Source organism: Lepisma saccharinum, chromosome 1 (genome assembly GCF_977018435.1).
Source record: "Lepisma saccharinum chromosome 1, izLepSacc3.1, whole genome shotgun sequence".
In the NCBI taxonomy this organism is placed as follows: domain Eukaryota; kingdom Metazoa; phylum Arthropoda; class Insecta; order Zygentoma; family Lepismatidae; genus Lepisma; species Lepisma saccharinum.
In genome coordinates this window covers 196152961-196170225 of record NC_139229.1, presented here as the reverse complement: position 1 = coordinate 196170225, position 17265 = coordinate 196152961, and the positions used below count along the sequence as shown (strand labels likewise).

The 17265-nt window shown below is 36.8% G+C and overlaps 1 protein-coding gene across 1 annotated transcript; it reads left to right on the top strand.

The window, feature by feature from the left end:
- Positions 1-14095: 14095 nt before the first annotated feature.
- Positions 14096-16435, top strand: LOC145991010 (uncharacterized). Its single transcript, XM_083126674.1, has one exon. It carries the CDS (start codon positions 14208-14210, stop codon positions 16152-16154), a length of 1947 nt encoding a protein of 648 aa, XP_082982800.1. The 5' UTR covers positions 14096-14207; the 3' UTR covers positions 16155-16435.
- The last annotated feature ends 830 nt before the right edge of the window (positions 16436-17265 follow it).

Sequence of the window (17265 nt, the reverse complement as noted above, 5' to 3'; positions counted from 1 at the left end):
CATTTGTTTGATTTTGACCCAACTAACGCAGTGAGGATAGAGAAAGTCAACATCTTCACCTACAATTTTCACAGAGGATGCTTCAACATTGTGATGAGCCAGCCCGCCCTTGTTCCTCTCATTTGAATTAAACGTGCTTTGACTTGTTGTCGCAGGCATAGTATCATCAAATTTGAACTCTCTAGAAGAGAATATTAGTCGACGAGCACGTTCAGCAGCTTTGGTATTCTTTTCTGTCAAATTCGCACGGTATCCATCAAAGAAGATGATGGTATTTTTCTTGCAGTGTTTCTTTTCGTACTTAATGCGCCAATCTAGAACCGTATCAAATATTTCTCGCTGTTGACAAGGAAACAAATTTCTCGCTGTGAATCAAGAATTCTCCATCCCTGATGTAAATAGCATCTCCGACTTCTTTACTTTCTGAAAGTGGTAAGAAAGGATCATAAAGAGAGGACTTCTTGGTTCTCCGCATCCCTACCTTATCACTGAAAACGGGCAGGATAATTTACTTCCTTATCCCTTGTTGCTAGTGCAATTATTGACCCAATGCCATCAAAATCAGGGAATGGTGGTTGAGATGAGAATCACTGACAAAAGAACTGGAAGTCTTGCTCATCCATTGATATACAAGACTTTCGTGCATCGACATGCTGCTCTTCCATTTGATCTGTAAACTAGTAGACATGCCAAGGATCCACTTAGTTAGCACTGAGTCAGTCACTCCTCTGCCATTCCCCACAACTCTTCATGGAACGCTTCACGATCTGTTTAGTCGTCAAATCTGACCAGATCCCGGACCATAACTTTTTCATCGTTTTACTCTGAAATAACCTTTTTGGACAAAGTCAACATATTTAATTGTGGTTATCTTCTCTTTGAGACCAAGCATATCCTAAAACATGGGTGACGATAAATATTTCCTATAAACTACTGTGTGAGATGATAAAACCAGTTGAAGCCATAAATTACATTCTTTAAGGAAGAACATAATAAAAATTCCAGTTTTATAGAAGAGAAATGCTATAAAAACATGCAAAAGAGGCTTCCCTGAGTTTCGCTCTTGCAAAATTGAGTGGGGCGGAAAAGTTGAACTTCTCGCTTCTCTAGCACCTAAACGGTACATCCTAGAAGAAAACTGTACAGAACATTTTTTGTAGAGAATTTTATGTAGATTAATTTATGTCATAACCTATTTTGCTGTAAAATGCTTTTCAAAAAACTGACTTTGGGCTCCATTTTTCAAAGATGGTGGCCAAAGCAGGGATGGTTAGGGAGTGCAAAATTAATATGTTGTTTATAACACCTTTACGAAGTTAATAGAATTTGTTCATCCAGCTTTCCCGATTTTTTTTTTCCTTATTGGACCCCCTTGTTGACTGGCCTACTAGGTTAATAGGCAAAAAGAACATGAATGATATAAGGGATGATGAGATAAACGGAATCAGATATTCCTGAGCTTACCCATGATTCGAACATAGGATCTTTGGCTTCGTAGTTCGTTTCGTTGGACACTTCGCCAGAGCAGTACAGAGATAATTCTGTACAATAATTCAATGAGCATTTTCTATTTTGACTGATTGATTTGGTTATTTAACGTCGTTTTTCTTCTACTTTTGACTAATTAGGATGATGAAGAGACACCCAGAAAGAACATACATGCCTAGGCCGGGAATCGAACCTGAGACCCATGATGTTGTAGGAGCATTTTCCAATTTTCCGTGTTTTCAGGAAAGTGTAACACGAGTTTTCTCAGAGGGTATTGCTTTAATCTGTCGGAAAGATCTGGTAGCATAGCATTCATCTAACCTTACTTCGAAGCACAAATTATGTCCATCCTCAAATTAGACTTAGAAAACAGAGCAAAACACAAAGTCTTTTAATATTACCTCATTTAACAAATGTTCATATGTTAAAGGTAAATCATGCTAACATTCCAATCTCTATATTTTGTTGAAACACTTGCGCTCAGAAGAGACACTGTAGTTCGAACTGTAAATCGTATTTAATAAGATGTTACATATCAACACTAATAGAAAAAAGGTCTTCCATGGCATCAACTATACCAATTTCTTGAAGAGTGAAATATTTCGACACTTCTCAAGCACGTCTCTCAATTTTCGATTCCAGGAACAATTAATATTCTAAAGGCTTCTTTATACATAAATGCATTTACAAAGCTTCTGTATCATGTTCAGGCTACTAGTGACCTCCATTGATATAAAGCCTCACTAAATGTGTTGTATTTGTCTTCTCAAGAACATTTTCAGTAAGAGACATAAACGTTTAGGGTTGTTTACCCTGTTGGGTAAAAGAGTTTTCGCGATAGGACATACCTCTTTTTTTATTATTTTTTGGATATTTTTATTTATTCACGTCGTTTCTTACAGCTCCAAGTTAATTTATTCTGTAATGAATGTTGAATTAATTAAATACGGGGGAAACAAACTCAACACCTATGCCTAACCCAGGATTTGAACCTAGGATGTGAACATTCACAACCAACTGACTGCTGAATGTGACCCACCATGAGCCATGATTCTTTGTTATTTTCTCCATTCTCTTTCATTCTTCATTCACTCATTCTTATCTCCCCAATCCAGGTTCTTCATTGAAATATCCAGGCTTTCCAATCTCCTGCCTTTTGCTTTATAACAGGTGCGAAGATTCTACTTAACTAAACATGGTGGTTCGGATCTCACTTTAAACTGTAGGTCCAGTCCCGATTAGCCTTACTGTGCATAAAGTGGACATAAAACACGAACTCAATAAAAAAATCTACTTAACTAAATATCATCTGTCAGCTGTTGTCTTCTTCTTCTTGGGGCCTTCTCGATGGCACCGTGGTAAGGTCGTCGCCTTGAAATCAAGATGTTCAGGTGGACGCACATTGCAGTTTTTCAGATTCCACTTTAAACTGTAGGCCCAGTCCCCATTAGACTTTCTGCGCATCAAGTGGACTTAAACTCCAATTCTTCCCCTCCTTCATTCACGAAATAGTTGCTTGCTACATCTTCAAAGCAGATATTAAATAACGTGGCAGCATCCTTGTCGTATTCCTCTCCCAGTTTCACTGCCTTCTGTCATTTCTTCTCTTATTTTAACTTATTTTTCCATGTACAGATTACTTTCGTATCCTTCGTTTACAATTTTCTTCACTCTCTCTGTAACTTTGTATCATATGCTTTAACCATATCCACAGATACTGCAAATAGTCCCTTCCTTCTCTCTAGATACCTTTCATAAATTGTCTGGAGCAATCCGATTGTATCTCCCGATCTAGGGTCAAAATGAAAAGCCATGCTCTGAATCAAAAGTTCAAAAATTGCCTTCCTCAACTACCTAATTGGCACTCGTAGCAGAATTTTCACTAAGTGCAATATAGGATAATCAGTGCATTATCTGGCGTTACATCGAGGCCATCGCCTTTCTCATAAATATAATTTCACAAGAGGAAAATCTTCTACTTTCCCCTCACCCAAGCATTTATTTAATTTGTTATGGACGTCATCCATTCCTGTTCCTTTCCGTTTTGCAATTCTACAAGCGTTTCCATGAAATCATCCGTGAGAATGAGATACATTTTCTCATTCCCTTTCTTTCAGTCTTTTCCTGTCGCTTCCTTGGCTCCTGCATGTTACGTTCTGTTCTTGAATTTGCATCTTGTCATTTTACACTGTTTTCGTATCTCTCTACATCAGCTGTGACAATGAGTATGAATTATAAACTGACGAAAGCCCATATATTACCCAGGATACGATCGTGAAGACTCTATGTTATCGTTCTGAAACTGTTTTGCTTTACATAGCTTTAGATTAATCGTGACGACGAGGATGGATTATGAGGAAATATATTAAGTATTCATGCTTAACCCAGAATTCGAACCTGGTATCGCTTGCTTCGTGGCATGTTATATAACCACTTTCACACAGGGCTGCCTTCATCTGCTTTGTATAAGCTTTTAGAAGAGGAGATCAAACTACCTCTGTGTTTTCTCCTTGCCTCTTTTGCCATGCGTTTCTTTTTTATCTCTCTCGCTCTCAATGTTCATATCAAACATTTTTTTTATATTTCTACTGAAGCCATGATCCATTTTGGTAACATCCCTTCCATACTTAATTCCCAACATTGTTCAATAACTTGCAGACATCTTCATTTACCAAAGTACCTCTAGGTCATAGTCAACTACTATTACAAGTTAACTTCTAACATCTGTTCAAACTTAAGTATTCCACTCCTGAAGGCGTCCATGGCTTCCAGCCCTGACACTCTCCATGGTTAGGATTGAGCAATGGCAACAAGAGACAAGGTACTCTGTGGCCTAATCATGTAGTCGCAATAAACTATCGCTACACACCAAGACGTAACGTAGTACACGCTCTTGTATGATTAAGTGATTGATTTAATTAGGTTATTTTTATTTTACGGTGCTTTTCTGCCACGTTTGGTTAATCGCGACGATGAGGATGAGTGATGATATGATGAAACTTATGAAGGAGCACTCACAAAAAACATCCATGCCCAGGCAGGCATTCGAACCTGGGAATTTATTTGTATGAGGCGGAATATTTCCTCAGAAGGGTGGTCTTCGGCTGCTAGGAGGCGACTGGAGTCACTGCAGTTCACCCTCAATCCTCCCAGCTAGTTCTCTACTCCATTAGCTCTTTCCGTTTTTACTCTATTTTTTTTTGCATCGTTTAGTCTATTAGTTGTTTCGTTCTTTACTCTATTGGCTATTTCCGTTCCCTATTCTATTAGTTCTTTCCGTTCATTATTAGCTCCTTCCGTCTTTAACTCGATTAGTTCCTTACGTCCTTTAGTCTATTAGTTGTTTCGTTTTTTTTTACTTTATTAGCTATTTTCGTTCTCTACTCGATTAGTTCTTTCCTTTCTATATTAGATCCTTCCGTTATTTACTCTATTAGTTCCTTCCGTTCTTTACTCTATTAATTTTCTCCGTTCTTTACTCTATTAGTTCTTTCCTTTATATACTCTATTAGCTCTCTCCGTTCCTTATGCTATTAGTCTCGTAGCCTTTCCTATTTCTTGCCTGGCCTCTCTCGCAGCGGCGGATGGACGCTCTGATTTAAAGGGTCAGTCAATGGGAAACAGGCCACCTCGTATATCACGTCGTGTAGATGCTATGGCTCCACGAAATTGCTGCCACTGGAAGGGAGTTCCGTTGTCGCTCGGTAGATGGCAGCCAGATCGCATGCTTGTGCGACTCAGTGTGAGAATAAGTCGTGTGAAGTGGAGAAGACGTGCAGTGGAGACCAGTAAGGAAGAGCAGCGAGCAGTTGTGTGTTTCCTGGCGGCGGAAAGCGCAAGTGTGCGGAAATCGGGTGTTTCTTAGGGAACCCTGGGCCTTCGAAGGAAGTCCAGGGTGCCCAGCCGTAGCGTATCCTGAAACTTTGACCTGGTTTACTGCAACAATTCTTATTTATTGTATGTTTATTAGATACAATAGAAATGACACACCAATGCTGGAATGCAAGTAAAGCAAAAACAGAAGACCGACAACTTCAATTTTTGCGGCAATTTCTAATCATGTGATAAGGGTTGGTTTACCGGCGGTAAACTAGGTGACATGGAGGAATACGCCATTAGTATTCACCCCAAGGGACCAAGTTGGGCTTGGAGGGCCCCACGAGGCCTCTCAAGCTTGAATTCACCAAAAGGTCTAAGGCTTAGGAGCCTATGAGAGCGTGGAACTCCAGTCCGCGGCCTTATGGGAAGGGCAGGGATCTGCGTCAAATCATTCAATCATCAAGGCCTCGAGATCAAGGAATGCAGCAAGGAATGCAGTAAGTCTTGCTTTTGTAGTGGAGTAGTAATATATACACCTTGAAAAAAAGTAAAAGTACGAATGTAGAAGTACGTTCTCTCTCTCTCGTGATTATAATGTAGGTTGAGTGTTCCAGAACATAGAAATTATTTGAAGAGTAACATTAGTATTAAGTTTAATACTTTGTACAGTGCAGAGAAAATCACCGTTGTTACATTGAAAAGCACGCTTAAATTCCTACAGATCACACTCTATCCTGAAAAGCAAGCTTGCATCGTTTATTGTCCCTTTGATGTTTACCATTTTCTGACCTGTCTGCCAAATGGGAATATCAATTATATAAATTTAAGACGTGTTTTAATGAATCGCAACAGCCGCAATTTACTTCCGACTGCACGCGCGGCCAGTGACGCATAAAGTAGGGTAAAGAGGTTCGTTGTACTTAGTGGAATGTCCAGAATTTTCTAAAGGGGGATTTCGAAACGTGTGAGAAACTATCTTCAAATTGGCAAAACAATATTTAAAATTAGTCATAAAATTTAAAAAAATGAAATAAATCAATATTATTTTAGGAATAGCTTTTTTAATTGGTAGTATGATGTACAACTTTTACTTTAATAATTTAAAGCTGCGTGATCTGTTATTAAAGCTGAATACACTCACACACACACTTATACTCAAATACGCACATTCATATGCATTTAATATGGAGGATCAAGTTGAATTTTATCCCTGTCCAATCTAAACATTTCTTGAACCACTGCCTGGAGCGGTTGAATCACCACCAAAATAAAAACTCCATGTCGTTTGTAATCTACTCACCAAATTTCCGATCTTCATTGTCAAAGTCCAAGTTCCGCATCTGGGGACTAACCCAGTTTCATATGGTTCTGCTATGTAAAGAGCACAGAACTAGATGTAATTTGGCTTGGAATATCAAAAGTTATGACTACTACACAAGGGCAAGGTTGCAGATTATTGTAGGCATTATGTACGTGATTGTAGTGTTTAGTTTTGCACACATTGCAGATAAAGTTTGCTTGAAAATAATTCGAATGCTCTTCTTTCAAAGTCCAGATGGAGTTCCTGAAAAAAAAATCACCGAAGTCTCGTCACTCGCGTCTTTGAACCTCAGGATATACTTCTAATAACTTGACCTCAGGTGCAGCTCTGAACACGTTCCGGAAGCAATAAACTTTAAACAATTTCAAGTGTGTTTGCTTTTCAATGTGTTTTACTTTCGATATTTACAGTTTTGTTATTCTTGTAGGATAAGGTGGATCTGTCAGGTCCTTCTGTTGTGCTGATTGTGACCTAGACATGATGAATTTCTAATGTAACAAGTTGAATTACACACATGCTCTCGCGCAAGCTCACACATTTTCACACAATCACACGGACACACTTTACAGACCACTATGCGCGCACACACACCGCACTAATAATTTCAACATCGAGGGCTAAATACGTCAGTAATGTTAACAGAAAATAAACAGATGTGCATTAAGAGACCACTTAGTTTTTCAGTCACACAGCTGTGGTGAATTATCAATCAGCAATTCTTTTTTTAAAAAATATGATATCTGGGATTACGTCGTAGTTTCTTTGCCATTTCAAATTGAATAAGTTTGCTTTGGGGGTAATATAAATTGATTAGACCAGACAATACTTACTTTTCATTCACATCTTGGAATATTTGTTGTACGTGCAGAAGTACAAACGACACCGCTTAGACACTACAGCTTTGCATACTTAACCTTCTTACTCGCCGACGGGTGTGACGTTGTCACGAACCCAAAGGATTTATCATCATTGTCTGCTCTCATCCCAGGAAACAATAAAGTTTAGGTTCCGTTTTGTTCTATACATTAATTGCATGAGAGACGCGTAAAAACGTTTCATTTCCGTCTAATTCCTCACACTTGATAGGAATAGGAGGTCATTACACTACATCGTTTCTTATCGTTTTTGAATTTCTAATCTTTGTTAATTGAAGTTTTCAATTCGTGTTGGGAATTTTAAGTGTATGAAAGTTCTCGGAAATTGTTACTTTTTTTATTCCAGAAATGCAAGAAACAATCACTTTTAGATAACGTAGCGTGATTTTCAGTGTCGGGAAATTTCAAACACTTCCCGTCCCGAAAATTTCCTGACTTGGAAATTTTTCCCGTCCCGAACGTCAGGATCTAAAAAATCTTTGTCCCGCACACCCCTACTAAATATATTTGACATTTGTTAAACGTAGTTTTTTCATTTACAGCTTCGAACTAGTTTCGTCCTCAGACAGCGTTCGACTTGTTGTATCGTTCGGCAATGGGCATTTTCACTGTGACATGAAAAACGTTCTAAATACGTTCAATTTACTGAATTACACCAAAATGAGATGTTCAAAATATCTCGGCGATATTTGTTTTGGTTCTCGAGAAACATGCCTTCAAACACTACTGAAATTCACCTCGTACGTCACTGATTTGAAATTGGCCTGACGTCATCACTTAGAAATGCAGGTAGGGCTTCTGCTCGTCCCGTAAACTTAGCATGGGCCGTGAAAGCGACAGCAAAAAGTCATTTGTTACTGTGTAAACAAGTATCTTATAACTTCCAGTGTAAAAATGTGTGCTCCATTTCTTGGAGATGAATTATGCCCTAACAGTATAGCAGTATTTACTATAATTCAGCCACTAGGTAGAAGTTTTTTCCATTAGGCTGACAAGGTAATCCTGGTAACAGTCAATAGCTGAACACGTGAACAGCAGTAGCGTAACTAACACGCTCTGTGCCCCCCCCCCCCGCAACATTCAGTTGTGCGCCCCTACTCGTTTCTCTTTAAAAATAAACTTTCCTTTCTAATATATTAATTAATTAATAATATTAATATATTAATTCATATATATATAGTAGACATATACAAATATTAAAATGCATACATGTAATTTGGATCAATGTAAAATATGATACGAAAGGTTAAGACAACAGAACAGAACACATATGAGTAAAACGGCTCCAAAAATCAAGGAGACTGGCAAAGTGACTCTAAGGTACTATATTTGCTCCACAGCCATGCTCGCAATTGCAGTAACCGTCTGCAAAAAACTTAAAAGTGGCATGTAATGCAAGGTTGCAAACTCAAAACACTTCAAAGCCATCGTGGCTAGTTTTAATCGAGATATCGATGTGAAATTTTAAACTCGTTTCTTTGAAACAAAGATACAACATAATTTTACTATCACTAGTCAAATTTCGAAATTTGGCGTTTATCATACACATGCAACCGTACAGTATAGGTTCGAAATTTACACTGATGGATTGACTTGGCAATTCAAAATATATTTATTTATGTAAATTATATTACTTATCCATAAAGTAATCAGCTTGATATATCCGAAAAATTCGCACAGTGAAGTAAATTTCGTTTAAATACGTTTCGAAATATCATACAAAAGTCTTGAACGAGACCGAGAATCTCGGATACAAAGTCTCGGTGTCGTTTCGACAAGTTTCGAAGGGTCTGGTCTCGTTCTTATCTTGGTACCATCCCTATTTTTTGAAGTTGAAAGGTTTTATACAAGATATAAATTTATAAAATAAATATCCTTAGAAAGGCAAGCCAATTTTGGTTTATTTGGATAATAATAACTACGTATATCGCTTGCCTCTCCATGAGTGAAGGACCATAATTAGGTAGGTATTTATTTTTGTGGTTGGTTCTTAGGTTTCACATATCATCAGTGGTGTATTAATCACCTTGACTTGTGATGACATCTAACTTTTTAATACATAGCCCATATACAATTCTTGAAGGAGAAAGAAAAACACACATTTGGCTGCCAATAATTACATTTGGAGCTGTGACGTGGTAAATAATACCATCATATCATTACCTTCTCAATCTGAAAGCCTCATGGCTTGCTCTGGTCACGTGACTAATCGTCATCAACTGGAGGCGAGATAGCTGCCATGTCTGATTTGCTTCTTCGGAATAAATGATGGACCTTTTTAGTGAATATGGAATTGTAATGCAAATTTAGGAACTGTAATCGAGTTTACATGAGTTGTAAATATGCTTAAATGTGCAAGAGGTATGGTGTATAAGTGTTGTGTGCTCAATTACAGAGGCAATTATGATGAAAAAGTAACGTTCACATTTCTTCAAGATGTTGCTGAAAATGAGAAATGTTTAGGGCAATTCCATGTGATTCGGTCCCTACGAAAAGATACAAGTTAAGTAACAAAGCTTTTATACTCATAAATAAATGAGAGTTATAGTTCATGATGTAAACATTTCATGTGTACGGAATAGGCATCTAATATACTCTTAAATGTGGTGATGTTTTATCTCTTGTCAACATTTATTTTTAGAAATATCAAATAATTTACCCTGAATTACAAACGTTGGTTAACGTTAATATTATTGTTTATGATTGCAAATTAATTTGTTTCAAGATTTAGCCAACGTTTAAAATATTATGTTCGTGTCTACTAAAGCAATTTGTTAGTGAACATTTTATGCAAGCATTCGATAAAATTTTCATATTATTTACACAAATTTTCAGTTTCAAAATGTTCTTAATGAAAGAAAGCTATACAACGGGGTAAAGTTGATACATGTGTACATTTACATTCTTATTTTATCCCGCTTTATGGTTCTTTATGCTAATCGGAAGGTATGTTGTACATTCAAATACAAGGGTGCGATGTGTAACAAGAACTTCGATGAGATATTCGTGTGAAAAACTATCCAAGAATATATTGCTTATCTTTCAAATACAAATGTTTTCACACAGAAAGCATTTTGTTACCTAGCTATGTTAATATGAACTACAAATGTATTAAATTTTATAATACTGTTTCATATGAAATACTTTCTATTTTTTATCTTTGTGAAGCTTGAATGTTCGTAACTTTGAGTATTAAATCAGTGATAATCTTTATTGTTTCATAATTTATTAACATTCTTCACAATGTTATTAACAGAATCTAAAAACAGTGTAAGGAAATATTCCAAATGTTTATATCCCAAGTGAACGCTAAGATCGAAATATTAATCTGCTTTTTTTCAATGAAACTCTTAAGTTATTGTCACAGATCTTACTAACGACAATGAAAAGATTCAATTTGTATATTATCTCTCGTTCAATAAAGTCAATAGGATCGAAATTACAATATGACAAATGATTTAGGTTTAGTCTTTACAGAAATGTAACATTGCCCTTGTACCAATTTGTTTCGCTTTTGCTGCAAGGATATAGAAATTAAGCTTTTGTATTGAGATTGTATAGCTAAGCAGAATATCTGCTTTATCTGGATGATTAATTTTGGGTAGAGTTAAAGACAATTTAATTAATTAGGTAACTTGGAAAGTTTACGGTCAACCTAACATGGCTTTTTTTTATTTAATCAATTGATTTTACATACAAAAGTTCATACAAGAGCAGTTACGAGTTTTACTGTAGCTGACAAATATTCCCGATAATATTTTTCAAAGATATACAATGTTTAAATTTTTTCGCCAGGAAGTTTCTAACGGTTATCAACTCTTTCTTTGTGCTATGGTAGGAATTTTTGTGGTGGCCTGAATGAAAAGTTTGGTGTAAATATTCAATATTATACATTTTTCTTCTATATTCGTCGGGAGGGTAAATGTCAAAATTTAACTTCATAAAGGAAATAAATATACCTTAATTATCTACGGTAAAATTACGACAAGGGGTTTACAGCGTTAAGACGATCGCCTCCAGATGATGACGTCTTGACTGAGCGCTGTGGCCTGAACCTCAAGATGGTCTTTATCATATAGCCTCTTGGCCTAGACTATTGTATAGACAATTTATAGAAAGAAGAAAAAGAAATAACGTTGAGAGTATGTTGCTGACTGATTAATTCTTGTACTGATTTCTAAGAGCAAACTTCAAGCAACGATAATATTATTCATTATTCTTGGTTCAAGAGGCTCAAGAGTTACCACTGATTCTGTTAAACATTACTTTTTATTACATCTTACCAGAAGTGTAATGTAAAACGCTTTTGTATTTGAAAATGTAATATTGAATGCTTTATTATCAGGTAAGTTTTCATCGAGCGATATTTCATAATAGAATAGAATGATTAATACTAACAGCAATGTATTTCAAGTAGTCTTAAATATGCTCTATTTAAAATCTAGAGTTCTTACTAACCATATATAGCTGTTAGTTAGTTGTATAATAGCCAAAATGTTCAATCTTATTTCATTCAATTACGTGGGCCTATTTCTTTCTATTTATGATACATTAGGAAATACGTTATGGTCAGTAGGAGAGAAGCCGCAAAATAAGATACCAACACATTACATTGAGCTGCATATCTCACACGTGTCGATAATGAGAGTCGCTGGTAAGAGTCTAGTTTACGTCCTTTTCCAAAGGAATACGTGTCATATATCGTTGGAAAGGTTATTGTATAGGGAATTCAACAAAGTAAATACCAAGGCGAGAAAAAATTTCCTGGAGGAGAAAATCGAGAAAAACCGATGTTGTCCGGATATACGTGATTGAACGTACTGAGGACATTTTTCGATGATGAACCACATATTTAGGTGTGAAATGAGTGTTAATGGAACCTAACCTAACAGGCCTAACCTAACCTCGTAGGCATACCTCATTCCCGTGAATGGTTAGTGGGGCTATCGTGAACAGAAAGTTTAAAAAGAAAAACTTACTTATCCTAAGAGATGCCGGAGCGCTGGCTATCTGCTAGCACAGTTTTGAACGATGCACTGAATTGTCACTGACGATAAACGTATTTTACACTATCTAGAAGTTTTTGGAACCTGTTCTTCTTTAACACGCATTCACAACGCGGACACAAAGACGAGCATGCAGTGTTGTTAACTTCCATCGGTTACCACCAAAAGGCAAGAAGGACGTAAACTAGACTCTAGCCGAGTCGCTTCAATTGCCTATTAGAAACACATTTATCATTGCAACATCTGTCTTCTTTGAATTGAATGCATACTTGATTCGTCCATTATATTCCATATGAGAACAATGCAAATATATCTTTAATTTTCTATCTGGGGAATGTCGGTTATTGTTGCATTTCCTGAAACGGATGTGATATGTTTGTGAGTATGAGCACTCAGACTACAAACTGCCTTGCACTTCAACACTGGACCACCAACACTCATACTGCTATCAAAGCAGCAAACAATACTTATGCTTAGTGTTTAATGAATATAAATTCCTATTTCTTATCTAAATAGTTGTGAAATTTTATACAGTCATTAGAATATCTAGGAAATTAGTGTTCTCTTAGACCGAAAGTATTTCTGATCCAAGGTGATCAGCATTTATGAACATATTATGCCACCCATCTGTGAATAATTTAAAATGAGCAGTTTTGTGTGTTTTATTTAGCCTCATGTACACAGCAATGCTTCCCTGAAATCATAAATTGAATACGGTTGGAGATGAAACTACTACTCACCTCAAAATTTGTGAATCAGATATAAGGTCACGAGGTCTTGATTTCCGTGTGTTTTTAATCACTATAAATATCCCATGTGAGGTCACAGAGACTCTGGTGAGACTGTTTGTAAATCAACTTTGAGTAATGATGCAATGATGTCATTAATCTTACTTCAACGTTAATTTTGTGTATGGAATCCTTTCTGAGAAAAAAATATGTTTTTATGCAAATTGATTCTCACTTGTAAGTGAAAATAAATAATTTCCTTATGGAATTTTGGATATGTTATGACTTGCCATCGTCACTTATTTAAGTTTTATTTTCAACATTTTAAACTAGAAAATTTAAAGACATCCCGATTTTTATAGATGCTATTGCTTATTGTTGAGGAGTGTGTACTGCAGTGGAGTGACTGTTGATGATCATACGTGTGATGAAATATAAGATGATGATGATTATTATTATTATTATTATTATTATTATTATTATAATTATTGCAGACACTTAAGCAGTAAAGTTGAACACAATACAGTACAGTTCAGGTACTAATGAAAATATTGGGCCAGCTGAAAATATAATCACGTAAAGAGACATGGTATGGCAATTTTTTTTCAGAAGATAGATTACATTCTGTATCAGTCCTTTAAAATGACAATTTCGTTTCGATTATAATTTTAATAATGTTCATTATTTATACCCTTCGCTGGGCAAGTACTATGAATTTTTCATGACATAGGATACAGAACGAAATTAATTATACAATCAATAAGAAATTACAGGCTACAAATTGTCACTGTACATTGTGTAAAGCAGTGGTAATAGCTAATAATGTTTTGTAACGCAGTGTTTCGTATCTTACAGATTAATTCCAAAACACAAATGCGGTTGAAGATAGAGTTTCAAGAGGACTAGGTCTTTGCAACGAATCCCAACATTTCAATTGAAAAACACTGTAGAATACATTTTGTATGAAGCAATGGTTTCGGTAGAAGTATTCTTTCGTGGAAGGGTAACTAGATTTCCCTTTCTGTTCAGGAGAATACTACTTATACTTGTTCTTTCTTGTGCAACTGGGATGATGTTGTATATTTACCAATATTACGTGACAACTGTGGAGCGCCATTTTTACAATCTGTATGTCGGTAAGTATTTGAGGAACAACGCAGCACCTTATTGCAATCTGCCTGATTATGATCCTTTTGATAGTAGCATTTTGAAATTCATTAAAGAGTGGACACCAATACAATGTGGCGAGCCTCAGGCATATCTGACATACGTAGACTATAAGGGCTGGATTCATATTAATCAAACGAGTGCTAGGTTACATAAGTATCGTTTGTCTGACATTGGGTGTACTTACCAGGAAATTATCAGACCTGCAAAGAACGATAATATGGTCATTTACTCCACACCTCACATGTTCTCATCACCGGAGAAACTTCCCTCGGATTTCGTCAAAGTTAAGTGTTACACAAAGGCCCATAAGCTTATATATGAATCTGGACATGCTCACGTTCCACCCCCTTCAATGGAACTGCTACAGAAGAAAGAGAAATTGAAAAGAGGTCGACCGAGTGTATTGATTGTAGGCTTGGATTCCATGTCGAGACTTAACTTTATCCGCCAGCTTCCGAAAACCTATGATTACATTATGAATGTGCTTAATGCGACTGTGCTCAAAGGTTTGACAAAAGTTGGTGACAATACTTATCCTAATATGGTCCCCTTCTTGACTGGCATGAGGGCATTCAAGAAAAAGGGCCTCCCCGGGCCATCTTGGGAAGAAAGAAGTTCTGGAGAAGTTTATTTTGACACTCTTCCGTTAGTTTGGAAAAATTTTAGTGAGCAAGGCTATATCACAATGTTTGGGGAAGATGACCCACAATATACAATGTTTAATTATCAAGCAAAAGGTTTTCTGTTCAAACCTACAGACTATTATATGCGTCCTTTTTGGCTAGCTATGGAAAATATTAAACACTTTAAGTCTTCTCACTGGATGTGTATGGGAAATAAACCAAAGCATATGTATCTTTTTGATTATACAAAGGAATTTATTATAAAAATGAGATATTATAATTATTTTGCATTCAGTTTTCTGTCTACTAACAGCCATTCTTGGATAAATTCAATTAAGGTGATTGATAGTGATATTCACCATATGCTAAGGGACATGTACGAGAGCCAGAGTTTGAAAAACACTATCGTTATAGTAATGGGGGATCATGGGAATCGCTATGATGATATTAGAAGCACTGTTATAGGAAGGGTCGAGGAACGAATGCCCTTCTTCAGCATCTCATTGCCGCGGTGGATGAGGGAAGAATATTCACATCTAGAAGCTGGGCTGAAGAAAAATGAGAAGGTTCTTCTGAGCTGGCATGATTTGTACGAGCTACTGATGGATGTGGCGATGGTTAACTTCGGTGTCGAGTCTGAAGTTCTAAGGTGGGGATGGATTGGATTGTCACCATTTAGACCCATTGTAAGAAATCGTACTTGTCTTGAAATTGGGATTTCTGGCGAGTATTGCGTGTGCACAGAAGAGATACGTATGTCACCGGAAAACATACATACACAGGAGGCTGCTAATGATTTGCTCAACCATGTAAACGGAATTCTTTCATCTGTGAGGGCTTTATGCGTACCCCTTACGTTGGTTCGCATTGTGGATGCTCTGATGCTGCTTCCAAATACTCAGGTGACGTCACCAGAAGGATTTACGGTCAAGTTACGAGTGATAGTTGAGGTGACTCCTGGAGGAGGTTTATTGGAGGGGTTTCTGGAAAGGAATGCGTGGAATTCTCAATACAAAGTTGTTGGTGATGTCAATCGCATAAATAAGTATGGAAACCAGTCTTACTGCGTGGAGGACAGAATCTTAAAACTCTACTGTTATTGTAACAATATTTTAATGACGTAAAAAGGCATACAAGAGTTCAGAAGCGCAGGGTAAAACATGTTAAGGAGTAGTGTATTTTGTATACGAGTGTGAATGAATTTCATAATTTATTATTGAAGTCATGGAAAGTCCAGAGACACTTGAATTCTTTTAACTCCATGTAAACTCATTCGTGCCACACAAAGTTATGTTTGTTTCTAGTTTTCACTATAAATAATAGTTTATAAAATATTTATGTATGTATTTTTGGGCATTGTATAGTTTCCAGTACGTAATTATTGCAGAATTATGTAAATGGTTTATTTATAAAGCAAACGAATTTATGTAGCTGTGTAATATAATAAATAACATTGTTAAGAAAACAAATCATTCTTGCAGAAAAACAGTATAATATTAGTGTGCGAAGGCATAGTGGTAGCGTCGTCGCCTTGTAATCAAGGGGTCCCAGTTTCGATACCCGGTGGAGGTACATAGTGGTTCGGATGCCACTTTAAACTGTAGGTCCAGTCCCGATTAGCCTTACTGTGCATAAAGTGGATTTACAGCAACAATTTAATCAATCAATCAATATTAGTATGCAACAGATTCATCTATTTCACTATTAGTTGGTACCAGTGGCGTCTCGTCCCTTGGGGCTTCCGGGGCTTAGCCCCTAAAGAAAATCGGACGTATTCACGTAATTATCAATCACCATAACGCATAACTATCACACAGTCTTTTAAAAGGCGATTTTTATCCACGTAAATTCATCGTCTGTTGCAATGGATACGACAGCGCTCCTAGCGGCATTGATGTCAATTATCGTTTTTCGGGGCTCGTCGCAAAGGAAGGCGTGGCCTACACCCACCTATGCTACAGTGAAGGTCACGTGCTAGCAGAGAGAGAAGGGGAGAGTCCAATGTATTTGAGTGCTGATTCGGGGCTAGTTTCTTCGCGTCGCGTTCGATCTCGCATGTTGTTCTGTAGTGTTGTGGTGGCTTTCATTCGCTATGTTTGAATAAGTTTGGCAGGGTTGATGTTCGAACACAAATTGATGAAGGACATAGGCTGTCAATTACAAGACACAATGAATTTGTCCGGAAAAATAGGCATATATTAAATAGAATTATCGATTGCTTAAAATTCTGTGGTC